This window comes from Oratosquilla oratoria, chromosome 25 (assembly GCF_046742065.1).
Source record: "Oratosquilla oratoria isolate Oo_2021 chromosome 25, ASM4674206v1, whole genome shotgun sequence".
Taxonomy (NCBI): Eukaryota; Metazoa; Arthropoda; class Malacostraca; order Stomatopoda; family Squillidae; genus Oratosquilla; species Oratosquilla oratoria.
In genome coordinates this window covers 4,190,574-4,205,573 of record NC_134801.1, presented here as the reverse complement: position 1 = coordinate 4,205,573, position 15,000 = coordinate 4,190,574, and the positions used below count along the sequence as shown (strand labels likewise).

The 15,000-nt window shown below is 38.3% G+C and overlaps 1 protein-coding gene across 1 annotated transcript; it reads right to left on the bottom strand.

Annotated features, from left to right (window-relative positions):
* Nucleotides 1-169: 169 nt before the first annotated feature.
* On the bottom strand, nucleotides 170-523 carry LOC143038981 (uncharacterized). The gene has a single exon (XM_076208825.1). The coding sequence runs from the start codon at nucleotides 521-523 to the stop codon at nucleotides 170-172; it is 354 nt and encodes a 117-aa protein (XP_076064940.1).
* Nucleotides 524-15,000: the final 14,477 nt, after the last annotated feature.

Here is a 15,000-nt window from a genome sequence, read left to right as displayed (position 1 = left end):
ACAGGCTGGTTGAAGACGCACATCATGGCAAACATGGTTAGTAGCTGCCGTGGCATCTGATGAGCTGCTGCCTCTGTCAAAGCTTCATGCAATGCATTGTCATTTTCAACCAGGCGCAGTCTAACACATACCTCTTTAAAGGTGGTCATTATTTGACCATCGACTGTCTTCAATTCGCTGAATGAAGTCGCTCCAGAGACATGCAGTAGCAACATCCTTGAATAAAATTTTCTTCATTTCGAGGACTTACAGAATACATTCTGGTTACAATATTGTTTAATCTAACACGCCGTGTCCACTTTGTTGTTTGTTTGTTGAAAACATAATGCTCAGGCACAGAACAATACAAAAAAATTCTTGCATTTTCATCTACTTGATTGAGTTTGAACCAAGCTGTCAATTGTGTATTGCGTTCTTCTGCCCTTGCTGTCTCCTGCCTTTGAATTCCTTCTCTATAGTAAACTTTCTGCTCGTCAGGCAAATGCACAGCCAAACGATAAACCATGTGAGATTGATCATGCATTTTGTACCCAGACAATCTCCAAAACGCTTCTGGCGGAGACACATATCTACATGACAAAGTTTAGCTTCATTGTGTTCATTTCTTTTATTTGCTTCATTATTATCTACATTATTTCTGATTTCTATGTTTACACAGTCGTGGCCTTTATATATATATCTAAACAGGTATTTTATGCTTTTCACTGAAGAACACACTTCAACATTGATACGGGCGTGGTATTTTCTCAGTAGATATTTATTGTAAGGAACAACAAATCTGTTGTCAAGAACATGAGTGCCCACTTGTACCTTTTCTCAATTGTTTCTCCGTCTGTACACTGGGTATCCGGATACATTTGTCATAGTTTCCTGTTGGAAATCTTTTGGAAAGTCTTTCTCACAGTGTCGATCAACTATGCACACAGAATTAGGATTTGATGTCTCACATGGACCATGGACCATCAAGGTTCTTTCCCATTCTCTCAACTCTGGATCTTCTGATGAAGGAATCTCAGCACAAACGATATCATCAATTTGTTCTCTTGTTCTTAGTTTGCCTTCCTCTCGCAGTATTAGCAATAGATGTCAATGTGGTAGGCCGCGCTTTTGAAATTCGATGACATGGATATGAGCAACTGGAACACCAAAGACATGTCTATCCTTGATATAAATCAAAAGTTCCTTTAGGTGCATGTTATAAACTCGTGCAACTAAATCTGGCCTCTTAACTGCTGTTTCATATGGCCCGAGGTTTTCGGTGATTTCTCGACACTGGGATACAAGTGTATGTCAAGAAAATATCTGGTTTTCCATATTTGCAGACGATTGCCATGGCATCTTGATAGGCTTCTTGCATGTTTCTGGGACTTCCTTTAAATATGGAGGACAAAATGACTGGAACACCTGGCTCTTGATGTTTATTCCGTCTATCTAGGTGATCCATGAGACCAGAATACAGTGCCACTCGCAATTGTGCTTGGTTATTTTGAATTAATTTCAGACGGCATCCCTCCGCCTTCACATAAGCGTCAACAGTGTATTGTTGCAGTAATTTTCCAGCTCGATGCAAGGCACTAAAGCCATCTCTGATTGCTAGACGGTATAAGTAAAACTCTTGCATGGAAACTTTATTGCGAACATGAGTTTGACGCTGTTCCACAGGAGCCATATTTATATGCCATCTAGGTTCTCCATTTGGAAAGAGAAGAGGGTAAACCATGGGATCAAGATGGCAAGAGATGTAAGCAATACTCTCCCTCTATTGACCTATGGGATAAACAACAATATCACGATGCATTGGAGGCGCGCCATTATCACCAACGAATATGGCTGCTATTTCATTGCCTGTTGGATTATTGTATCTTCGTCTATCAGGTCCAGGGATGAACTGCAAGGTTACTTGTCTTGGCGACATGTTTTCATTAGCAGCTCTCTCTTGTTCATGTTGTTGAATAGCCATCATATTATGGTATGTTGCTGCGTAAGGATTATTATTAATTGAGTCATTTATCTTTTGGAAAACGGATACTAAGCAATTAGCATTTTCGTGAGCATTGTTCTAGTTTTTATGGCTTCATTGGTTTCTATGATGTAGAGCTGGCCGTATCTTCTCTCTTCAAGGTCATTTGGATAGAAGTTGCTTGCGTAGTGGTAAGTCTGACCTTGTAAACGGAAACAATACGGTCCACGTCCTCGAGGAGGTCTAATATTCACACCAAAAGATACAAAAGCAAACGCAGAATTATACTTTCTTATATTCTGTCTGAAATTTGAGCCCTCGGCATTGTCTGCATCAAAGAGTAATCTCAAATTTTCGGGGTATTCTTGTAAGGGAAGAAGTGAAACTTTTCCATTGTGACAGCAATTTAGTTGTTCTCTTTGGAATCTTAAAGCTCCGCAAAATTGACATCGGACATCCATAACTCCAATGTAATATATCTGGTGTTCAATATTAAGTGCGCTTCTGTGATGTCGAACTCTATTTCGTACATTTTCAAGATGCTGTTTTCGCTCTTGTTGATTCATATTATTTCTTCTTTCCTGGTCTTTGTTTCTCATTTTTTTCTAGGAATTGTTGTCTCTCCACCTCATTCATATTATTTCTTCTTTCATCATTTCTGTTTCTCATGTTCTCTAGGAATAGCTCTCTCTCCACCACATTCATATTATTTCTTCTTTCATGGTCTCTGTTTCTCATGTTTTGAAGATGTAAATTTCGCTCCTCCTGGCTCATATTATTCCTTCGCTGCTGTATTCGTAGTCTGTTTCTATCATGGATTACTTGCCTTTCGTCTTCTCGCAAGCGCTGTCGTCTGCTCCTCTGTCGCTCTCTTCCTGCTTCTCTTTGCTGTCTTCGTCTCTCCTCCATTGTTTCGAATGGGTGAAAAATGTTGAATCGGCTTTTAATTCAACGGAAAAGACGTAGAGTAACACTGGCGTCAATTTCAACCTTGCTTTATTCTATGGATCCCAAAGGGGCTCCATCGAAGAAATCTTGAAGAGGTGGAAGTTTATGGTAAAGCTGTATCTGTGATACCACGATGTTATGTTTTTATAACGTGATCTTGCACCTTTTTTTTTATAATTTTATGATCAAATTTCATAGGAATACTTTACCATAAATGAACATTCGAGATGTTTTGATCAGATATTCAGAAAGCTATAATAAATTTTTCATTTAAACATGGGGTATTCATAATACACGTAATGTTCTCTATTTCTGAGCAGAAAACATTGTAAGAATATTTTCTAGATGTTTAGATCCATATACTCTGATTTTTTAACATATACTTCAACTGTTACCATTAAAAGAATTGTAAACTCTCATGGGGTCTTCAAAATATCCCGCAGGAGTCATCAAAGTCTACCGAGGAGTCTTCAAAGTCTTCCAAAGAAGTCTTCAAAGTCTCCCAGAGGGGTCTTCAAAGTCTCCCAAGGAGTCTTCAAAGTCTCCCGAAAGATTCTTCAAAGTCTCCCAAGGGGGTCTTCAAAGTCTCCCAAGGGGGTCTTCAAAGTCTTCTAAAGGAGTCTTCAAAGCCTCTCAAAGGAGTCTTCAAAGTTTCCCAAATAAGTCTTCAAAGTCTCCTGAAGGAGTCTTCAAAGTGTCCCGAAGGAGTCTTCAAAGTCTTTCGAAGGAGTCTTCAAAGTCTTTCGAAGGAGTCTTCAAAGTCTAAAAACTTTTATAGACGTTTGATATATATACACACACATATATACAAACATATATACATACAAAATGTATGATATCTTGAAACCTATGAATAAATCTTGTACTTTTCATATAAAAAGTAACAATACAAATATATTCGTATACGCACACTCATACGCATTGAACAAACTTAATCGAGCTGTTAATTTATCTATATTAAGGAATCTGAATGATGGCGTCACATAGTAGGGAGGAGCTTAGTGACGTCACGACTGAGAACCAACCAATCAGAAGAAGAGACATTACGTCACGACTGAAGATCAGCCAATCAGAAGAAGAGTTACTATGTCACGACTGTTGACTTAAGCGTAACGGACGCACCGGGCTGCGTGACACACATAGATAGATAGTTACGAGCGTATTAATATAAATATAATAATAATACATACATACATACATATACCAAGGCTTTTTCCCCCTTACATGGGAGGTAGCCAAAAAGAAAAAGGCATAAAATTATTCCCACCCACTCCATCCCTAAATACACTCCTTCCCATCCACCCTCCCTCTTATCTTAGCACCTCCTGGATGACGGGTCATCCCTGCACCTTGTCGACTGCCCTGGGTCAGAGGCAGTGTCGCAAGACACAACACACCCACAGCAAGGCCGCTTCATTAAATCGGCGACCCCCCCCCCTCTCCGTCCCCCCATGCATAAAAAGAGAAGACGGGGAGAAATCACTTCGGGCTGCGTCAATTTTTTCTCACACATACTACCTCACGCCCCATCCCCCCACCCATTCCACCTCATGCATCACAGCATCATCCATATACAACCATTCTCCATTCACCCCTGTCTTCTGTCCTCTCCTATCCTACCCCAAAGACCCCTTCACCCCATTAATCCATCTCATCCTAGGATGCCCCTCATTTTCACTCCCTCCACATCTGCCTTCCATACCTCTTTTACTAGTCTTTCTTCACTCATTCTTTCCACGTGTCCAAACCATCCTAATACTCTTTCATCAACCCTATCTTCCAACTCCCTTACTACCCCTGTTCTCCTCTTTACCTCCTCAATTCCCACTCTATCCAGCCTAGTAACGCCCATCATACTTCTCAGACACCTCATCTGAAACATATTCAAACTCTTTCTCTCTTCCTCTCTTATGTTCCATGTTTCTGCCCCCATACAGTGCTGTTGGCACAATCACTCCTTCATACAGTCTCCTCTTAGCATCCATTTCCAGATATCTATTCCTCATTACACTTTTTAATCCACCAAGGCATTTACTCGCTTCTCTCAATCTACATTCTATCTCCAACCCCACTCCTCCCTTTCCTGCCACATTTGCACCCAAGTATCTAAAAATATCCACTTCCTCAAGTCGCTCTCCCTTAATGCTCACTTCCAGTCTGCTGCCACTTTCACCCCTTGTACATCTCACCACTTTAATTTTACCCATATTTATCTTCAATTTTCTTTTTCATACACACTCCCAAACTCTGTCACCAACTTCATCAATCCCTCCTCTGATCCTGCTACAACCGCAGTGTCGTCCGCAAACAACAGCTGGCTCATCTCCCACTTTTCTCCTTTTTCTTTAACCAACTCCAATCCCTGACCCACCACCCAGTGATTAGAGATACATTTTTATCAACCACAATGTTCATGGCTTAGAATTAAAGTGCATTGTGGTTGACAAATATAAATATATATATATATATGTATATATGATAATAATATATATATATATATATATATATGTGTGTGTGTGTGTGTGTGTGTGTGTGTGTGTGTGTGTGTGTGTGTGTGTGTGTGTGTGTAAATACATATATATATATATTTATATACATATATATTTATATATATATATATATATATATATATATATATATATATATAACACTGAATAGGTTCCAGTGAACCGATATACATTTTCATCAAACCACAATTCACTTTAATTCTAAGTCATCAACATCGAGAGACTCGAGGAAGCCAACATGTAGATATTGAAACGTGGTAGAGCCAAGGATTTGAACCTGCTCCATCAAGAGGGATATAAGTTGAGAGCCAATTTTCTTATATATATGTATGCTCGAGTTACATACACGTACACGAAAATATGCGTTTAACCCATCTCGACTATGGGAAAAGACGTCAGAACTAGTTGGAGCACTTGAGATGCGCAATGGGACTCGAACTGAACTTAAAGGTGAAATATAATGCTCGCCTACAACAACAGCAGCACAAGAAAGAATAGGAGAGTCAAAACGATTAGAACACTTCGAAGACAACTGTATTGCCTGATGATGCCTAGGAGTTACGTCTATACCATGAGCTGTAGGAGCATCAATACCCAAGAGCCAATCACACATAAGAGCAATTCTAGAAACAACAGCAAAAGTAACATAAAAAATGTATTATGCTACGAAAAGCTGAATGGATTGCGAACAGACCCAAGAATAGGGAAGGGGGAACCTTGTACAGAATGCAAACTATTACAAAAAGGAGATAAGGGTACATTGTACAAATTCCTAAGAGCGTAATAAACATTTCTACCTATAAGACTCCATTCTAGTGTGACTGAGATATGTGTGTTCTCCATAAGAAATTGGCAGGTATGGAGAAGACTCAGCAGCCACCAAAGGGGTGATTTGAGACCGGCTATTATTGGTCATTCCCTTAATTTGTGATATGGGAGCTGATGAAAATGGGACTGAGTTTGCCTAAGTTGATGAGAGATTTCTGCCTTAAGTTTCAAAATCTTTGAACACAGATTAATCGAATGCTTGCATTGATCATGAATATGACAGTAACTAAGTTTAACCTGAGGTGGTACTCTAGAGTGGTCATGTGTCACGTTAGAGAAGGCATCAGAGAAATTCCTACGGACAGGGGGCTGCATTGACTTGTGCTCGTGACGGTTACGGCGAAAGCAAAAAGCCCTTAAGTGACCTGAATTGTTACAATAGATACATATAAGTACAGGAGGTGTAAATGTAGACAAAGTAGAGCTTTGAGTAGGTACTAATGAGTGAGGGTCTGGAGGAGGAGAACTAGGAACATTGGTATGTTGTTGTGCATTGCTAATACACAAAGAACAAGAAGGCACTTCATTTAGTTTACTTGAAAGCCGTGTTGCAAAAGATAATAGAGACTCATCCGTCTTGCAACTGAGAAAATATGCTGGTCTCCTTTCAAAAGGGGCCAATAATAGTATATAAAAAATCCAAAATAAGGCGGAACCTATCTAAAGTGATATCATCCTTATCTACCCAATCTAAATGAAACAATTATTTGCAGGCATCAAAAGCAATCTTGCTGGCCTAGACCAGCGGTATCAGAAAATATTTTGAGGAAATTAGCTCTAAAAGTATCATTATTGTAGTTCAATGTTTTGGAGTCAAGACATGAGGTTGACATCATATCAGCTGCCAATGAGTTAGGCATAAGTTGAGATCTCATGAATGATATTTTCTCAGACCCAAAAGCTACATTAGTATTAAATATATACAATAATTATGGCGATCGCCTAGAGAAACACGCCCTTTGAAGATAAATTTGGACTAGCAATCCTTGTCTGTAAAAATTTTACAAATAAAAACACCAGTTTGATTGTAATGCTTATTATTCTCTCGTTCACATAATCTATCTTTTCAATTTTTTTTCAGTAAATTCAGGCGTAAGAACAAAAACCACACCATATTTTCTTTCTACTTCCATTCCTTTGTATATTAGCTCAAAGTTGCTATGCATCGTTTTTCTTCCCTCTCCAACAAATCTTGTTTCACATATACCTAAAAATATCTAATCTTCTCTACAAAATCATCTCTACCACTTCTTCAATTTTGACATTCAGTGATGCAGCATTTATAGTCACCAAGCGCATATTCCTTAGGGGTTGTCCAACATCGTTCCAGGGTCGTCTCCTTTTGGTCTGTGCATTCCGAGGCATCGCTTGAGTTTCTTAGGCAGATTTACAACCACCGCCTTGCTAGGTCTGTCGTGGCCATCAGGACTATTAATTAATTCCATCCCCGTATCGTATACTCCCCGAAGGTCACAGGTCTGCTTTCATCAGACCCGAGCGGGTACGGGGTAGGTTTAAGTTGCTGCACCTCTCCAAGGTTACATAGTCACTTGTCCTAGTAGATGAGAGCTCTAGGACCGCAGCAGGCGCGTCTTCTATCAACCATAATCAAGATTCGTCAGTCCTCATCTACAGTTCCTGAGTAAGAGTCCTGTGCAAAATGAGCTAGTAATTGTTTATATGTTCATTCCTTTCTCTGTGAAATTTATAATATTTTGATAATTCAATAATATTTGGTATCTAATGTCGTAATATCCTACTCTGTGCATATATATGTTTACGTATTCAATGGCCTTTGAATGTTGTATGTGTTTTTACCATTATTAATAATAAATAATTTTAACGAAGAGTTTGATTATCCTACCTGACATTTTCTGAATCCATTGAGCGAAATGTCCAAGACCACACAAATATTATTTATTTATTTGATTGTTTATTAATTATCTATTTATTTGTTTTTGTCGCGATATAGCCAAGCACTTAGGCTGGTCATGACAATGTGTATATATGTATGTATAAATGCATGTATAAATGTTTGTATGTATAAATATAAAAATACATGTATATACATGTATATGCATATATATATATATATATATATATATATATATGTATGTATGTATGTATAAATCTATGTATATATGTATGCATGCTTGTATGTATGTGTTAACTCAGTTGCTGTTTCCACTGTTTAATGTTCCATTATACAGTTTTGTATTTCTTCTCTCAATTTCAACATTCTTTTAACATTTTCTTATTACTAATAATCATTCAGTTTTGTTTTCAATAGCCTTACTTTGTCCAATAGAGGGGAATTAAGTGGAATTAAAAGTTTCCTTCTTTTCTTCTCGACTTTACACTCGGTTAACTGAACTTACATCAAGGGACTCCCAACTGGAATCCTCAATTTGATCACTAGGTCAGTTTGCATTGACGTCATGATTTCTTTAGTCCAACGCTCTTTACTCTTACATCTAAATACCTCCCCTAAGGGCGTGACTTTACTCCCATGAACCAACTGAATTTTTTCCACTCTTTCTCCAATCAGAAAGACAATCTTGAAATCAATGCATCAATGGCTTAGTTTAAGTACTGTTACATCAACATAATACAGCACTGAAATAGGGTCCCCAGCGGTTGTTTGTAAACTTTAGACGAGGAGCGAGATTATGCAATTACTTCGCTACCGCTGTTGTTTATCAAACATCCAACTCATAACAAAGAAATTCTCGCCAACTACCCCTCTATCTACCCTACTTATGTACATCTATCTATCAGCCTCTTACAGGGCTTGGCAGCTACCCTTGGTCATCCCGACCAACCATTTTCTACTACCCTCTTCCAGGGCTTGCTGGAAATAAACAATTAAAAATTATATTTTACAATAAACTAACTATTAAAACATTTCCGCATCAACTGACAAAAATGTCAAAAGTATTACCCTTCAATGGATGTTGTAATCAAAACATATGACACACATAACAAAGAAATAATTAACCCTTGCAAAATACATACATGCCTGTAATACCTTTAAAAGAAAAACAATTCAAGCCGGTAAATGGTGAATAGTATTGGTAATCGACATGTTCCTGAATGCAAAAATTGCATTTAGTGCAGCAATTACTACTGAAGAAATGAGGACACTGAGAATAACTGTATAACTGGTAGAGGAATCATTTGAGGAAGATCTCTTCATTGCTCTTCTCCTAATTTTCAAAGTGGGAGTTTTCAGGTAATGTGATGTTAATGTTTACGAGGTATGTCTCATTAGTCAAATATATGGTACTAAGGGTGTTAGCGATAGTGGAAAATGTGCCTGCATGTATTTCACAGTTGTCAAAAACTGAGATAAGACCTAATTTAAGACTTAAACTTGGACAAATAATCGAAAATTTTGTCTGCTGACATTTGTGCATGAAAAAGACACAAAACAAAATAATTATAACACAGATATATAATGTCAAACTGAATTCAAAACTTATTACTACAAAAGTCTTAAGATTTCATAAATCAATTTACCAATAACAATATCATGAAAAACGTTCAAATAGAATTATAGTGATTGTGAAATTTTATTAAGAACAGCAACAATTAAAATAAGACATTATTAGAATAATTGTTTGCGTTAGATCTCAATGGAGAATGATTTTATCTTTCAAAAGAAGGTGAGTTGTGTGTCAATGAGACATATTACATTATATACATACCATTAAAGATGTTAGTAATAGTAAAATGTCACTGCATGATTTCACATTTGTTTCACGCACATTTATTTCACTTTTCGTCTAGGACACATACTAGTGAAGCTGCATAAGATATTTCAATGTTTCCTAAAAGAAAATATAGTTCAATACTTATTGGTACTGTCCTTATATATTGGCAAGGTTCCAAGTCTTCACGACTGACCAAGGCTCCAGGTAGCACATCTGTCTGACACACCAAGTACAGGCCTCCCATCATAGGCATGGAACATACATATAAATAATATCATAAACCCAGGACTATGCGTAAAAGTGATTAAAATTAATGCTGAATTCACATATGATATTATCAATATATTCTTTATACTCCTCTGGACTCAATAACTTATTTACCACACTAATAGTTTGAGAATCTTTAATCTCAGTGCCACATGTATTCTCATTATCAAATTTTATCCTAACCTTCTTTATGTCCTCTGCATGTCTAACTGACACTTCCCTAGATTCTAAGTGTAAGGTCTTGTATTTATTTTCACCTGCAAAATCAATTATCCTATATCGACCTGAGTACCTCGCTGAAAGTTTATTATGAGGTGCATGTATTTTGACCATAACTAAATCTCCTAGTTTTAATCTTATTTTTGTGCTATTTTGCTATTTTGTGTTGTTGCTTTTTCATTTCTTATGCATACTCCTGCATGTGTTCCCTAACTCTTTGATGTATAACTTTGAATGTGTGTATCCTATTTGAGATGTAATCATTTATATTCTACACAGGTTTTTGCTCTGCAATCAAGATTTCATATGGAAGAATTTTGGCCTCTCCAAAAATAATAAAATGGGGGTGTTTCTCCTGTAGTTGTATTAATTTGGTTGTTTAGGGTAAATTTAACACAAGGAAACCAAGTATCCCAAGTTATAGTATGAGGACTACTCATACCTCCAAGATATGTAACAATTTTCTTATTTAACCTCTCTACAACTCAGCTACTATCACTGTTACCTCCTTTGATGTTGCTGTTTCCACTGTTTATTGTGCCATTATATAGTTTTGTATTTCTTCTCTCAATTTCAAGTTTCTTTCAACACTGTCTTATTACTAATAATTATTCAGTTTCTGTTTTCAATAGCCTTACTATATCCAATAGAGGGGAATTAAACGGAGTTAAAAGCTTCCTTCTTTTCTTCTCGAAATTATACTTGGTTCTCTGAATTACACCAAGAGACTCCTAACTGGAATCCTCAATTTGATCACTAGGTCAATTTGCATTGACGTCATGATTTCTTTAGTCCAACGCTCTTTACTCTAAACATCTAAATACCTCCCCTAAGGGCGTGAAATTACTCCCATGAACCAATTGAATTTTCTCCTCCACCCTTTCTCCAATCAGAAAGACTATTACAAACCTCTTAAGCAATACTGCTTACTCAAGCAATCTCGAAATCAATACATCACTGGCTTAGTCTACATACTGTTACATCAGCATAATACAGCACTGAAATCGGGTTCCCAGTAGTTGTTTGTAAACTTTAAACGAGGAGCGAGGTTATTCAATTCCTTTGCTACGGCTGTTGTTTATCAAACATCCAACTCATAACAATGAAATTCTCTCCAACTACCCCTCTATCTACCCTACTTGTCTACTTTTATCTACCAGCCTCTTACATATGTTTTAAATATGTTTGTATGTACCTATATATGTATATATATATATATATATATATATATATATATGTATGTATGTATATATATATATATATATATGTATGTATGTATATATGTATATATGTATGTATGTATGTATGTATGTATGTATGTATGTATGTATGTATGTATGTATGTATGTATGTATGTATGTATGTATGTATTTATGTATTCATGTATGTATGTATGTGTGTATGTATATATGTTCGAATGTATGCATTGTTATAATTTCCATTATCATCCTTATTATGAAGGTGAATGCTGATTCGTCTCTCATCAGTAAGAGTCCCGATTGATATCTCCCACACTATATGCTGGATTACCAATTATGATCATTAAAGAATCGGAACACCTCATACCTCATTTAAAGATTATGGACAAACATTGTGACTAGAATGTCAGGTCTTTCGAACTCCACACACTATACTTCATAGTGTGCAGAGAGATGTAATTTTTTTTTACTAAAACCTGGAATAGTTATAGTTTGTACAGTCAGCTAGATACAAGTAACCCAAGACAAAAGTCTTATTGATAATTAATTTCTGTTATAGAAAATAGTGACTACCTGCAAAGCGTGGAGAAATCCAGTCATCGAAGACTTTCCTCTAGACCGCAGAACTGATATGATGTCATTCAGTATTTTAAGAAAAGACAGACATTTGGATAACGAAGCAGCAAAAAACAACTAGGGGCTCTTCTATCTTAGGGACATAGCTAATTAATTTTGTTGTAGACAGTGTCAGCAAAAGGGTAGATTAGGAAAGGAGTGATAGAAAAACAAAATAATGGGTGATAATGGGCATGGAGCTCCCTAGTGCAGGCCTTACATTCTCTTGCAGTTTTCTTCATTCATGTGTTGTTGTATTCACTTTCGATGAATTTGATAATTTTAGCATTTATTCCATCTACCACCATGTAATTTTATTGTGCTGAAGGAAGCCCTCTCACAGCGATAAGGTTGCGTTTCACTACCCAGTACTATTTTTCATGGATTCAATTTTATTCCAATACACCCACAATTTGATTTAGCTCAGTGTCATTTCCCAGATTGTAAGAGTTGATTACACTGACACGGTATCGTGGTTTATAGTTTCCTCTGGCTAACAGCAAATGACTTTATTTGGTGGAGCGAATGAATCACCATGCGTTTCAAGCCCGTCCACAATATGCAGAAGTCCTCTCCAATGTGAAGATTCTGAGAAGATAAAAGCATAATGGGGTGCTGTTACCTGTTGAGAAAATTTGTGAAAATATATCAGAAATTATAAAACTAGAAATGCAAGTCAGTAACTATCAGTATGTGGAGGGGGTAGCTTGACTGAAAGGCAATCACTGATGGGGTGGGCGGGAAACGGCGACGGAGGTGGCGGCGATGTGCGTCAACTTAGTCCTCCAAGAAGGTCTGTAGGAGACGGCAAATGGTGTCCCAAGGTGGTCTGGGGGAGACAGCGGCGGAGTTGATGGGGATGTTCGCGCGTGGTGTTCCCGGGGCGGTCTGCATCATTGGTGATTTCCGTCCAGCTTAGATATCGAGTCAGGTCATAACCCACGCTCTAATTGGCCACTAGGGAGAAATTTCGACGCCGCTGGGAAGCCAGATGCAGGGACGTTCGCAGGTCGCTGACCTGGCTGAAATGGACCTTAGACGGAACTGGGAACTCTGTTTGTCTCACAGACCTCAAGGAACCGCTTTGTTCAACCCGACGCGGACGGGTGTTCTTCATTGATGGTCCCTGGGGACTTCAGGGTGCCAAGTGGATTGAGACGGAGTTGCAGATATTTTCCCGGATCCGGGACGTAATGCCACCCGGACACAATCCCCCCGAACAAAATGTCTCTGGATAATATCCCTCCTGGACAGAATCCCTCCACAAAAGTGAGCGGGCTGGACAAAATCCCCCCCCCCCCAATTTTGTATCAAAATTATTTGGAAACTATAAATAATTGGTTGGTCATAAAATGTATTTATTTGTTACCTGCTGAAATCCTGAAGTCAAAGCAAGTCATTAAAGACTTTATGTTGTTAATTGGCTATTCTTGAAAGTTCAAGACCTAACAAGATTGGCTCAATATCGGGAAAGATGGAGTTCCATGGTCGCCGACTTCAGAGACATAGCACCTCGGTAAGGTAAGGTAAGATGTTAATTGCTTTACATGTGATGGTATATAGGGGGAGAGCTGCTAATCTGAGGTAGTACAGTTATCTGCAACCATGGAAGTCATTACTAGTAACAAAGGTGGTCAAAAATATTGTTTGAAGGTTATATGTACACTAAGAAAAAGATTACTAAGTCTACTATTCGTTGGGAATGTTTTCAGCGTATTGCTCAAACATGTAAAGGTGCCATTGTCACAGATTTGAATATCTCTACAACTTTCTAGAACACTCTCACTGCCATCCAGCATCATCAGAGCTCATAGTTGCTGCTAAGGTCCTCTCTAACCTGAAAGTTCAGGCCTCCAACTCCAGAGTCACCCCTTCACAGATCCTTGCTGACACCATTTCCATCCTTCCTGTGGAGGTATGTGCTGCACTTGGTGAGAATAACAGTATCAAGCGGGACATCCGCAGACAGCGTTCTAAGATGTTCCCCCCTCCCCCTGCATCAGTGAAGGACCTGGTTGTGGATGGTGACTTTGCCCGCACCATTGGCCCCAACCCTCAGCAGTTTCTGATCCATGACAACAACTCCTTCCCAAACCGCATCATAGTGTATGCATCTGACTCAACCCTCCGCCATCTCTCTGCAGCAGATGGCTGGTACATGGATGGTACCTTCACTACCTCATCACCTGGCTTCAAGCAACTCTATGTTATCCATGCCCAGCTTAGTGACTCTGTTGTCAGCTGTATCTATGCCCTAATGTCAGACAAGTGGAAATCGACCTACATAGATGTCCTCACAGCTGTCATCGACCGCTGCACAGTCCTTGGATACCAGCCTGATCCAACAGCTATCATCACTGACTTTGAGCTTGCTGCCATCAATGCTACCAGAGCTGTCTTTGGTCATCACACAACAACCCATCTGTGTTTCTACCATCTGACACAGTGCACCTGGCGTAAGGTTCAAGATCTTGGCCTCGTTGAGCTCTACCGTTCTTCAGAAGAAATCAAGTTGTTTGTTCGGATGTTGGATGGGCTCGCCTACCTGCCTGAAGATGATGTCCCCCTTGGCATGGAATATCTCAAAGACAATATATCAAAATACATACATACATACATACATACATACATACATACATACATACATACATACATACATACATACATACATACATACATACATACATACATATTCCAAAGGCTCTTTTCCCCCTTACACGGGGAGTAGCCAAAAAGAAAAGGCA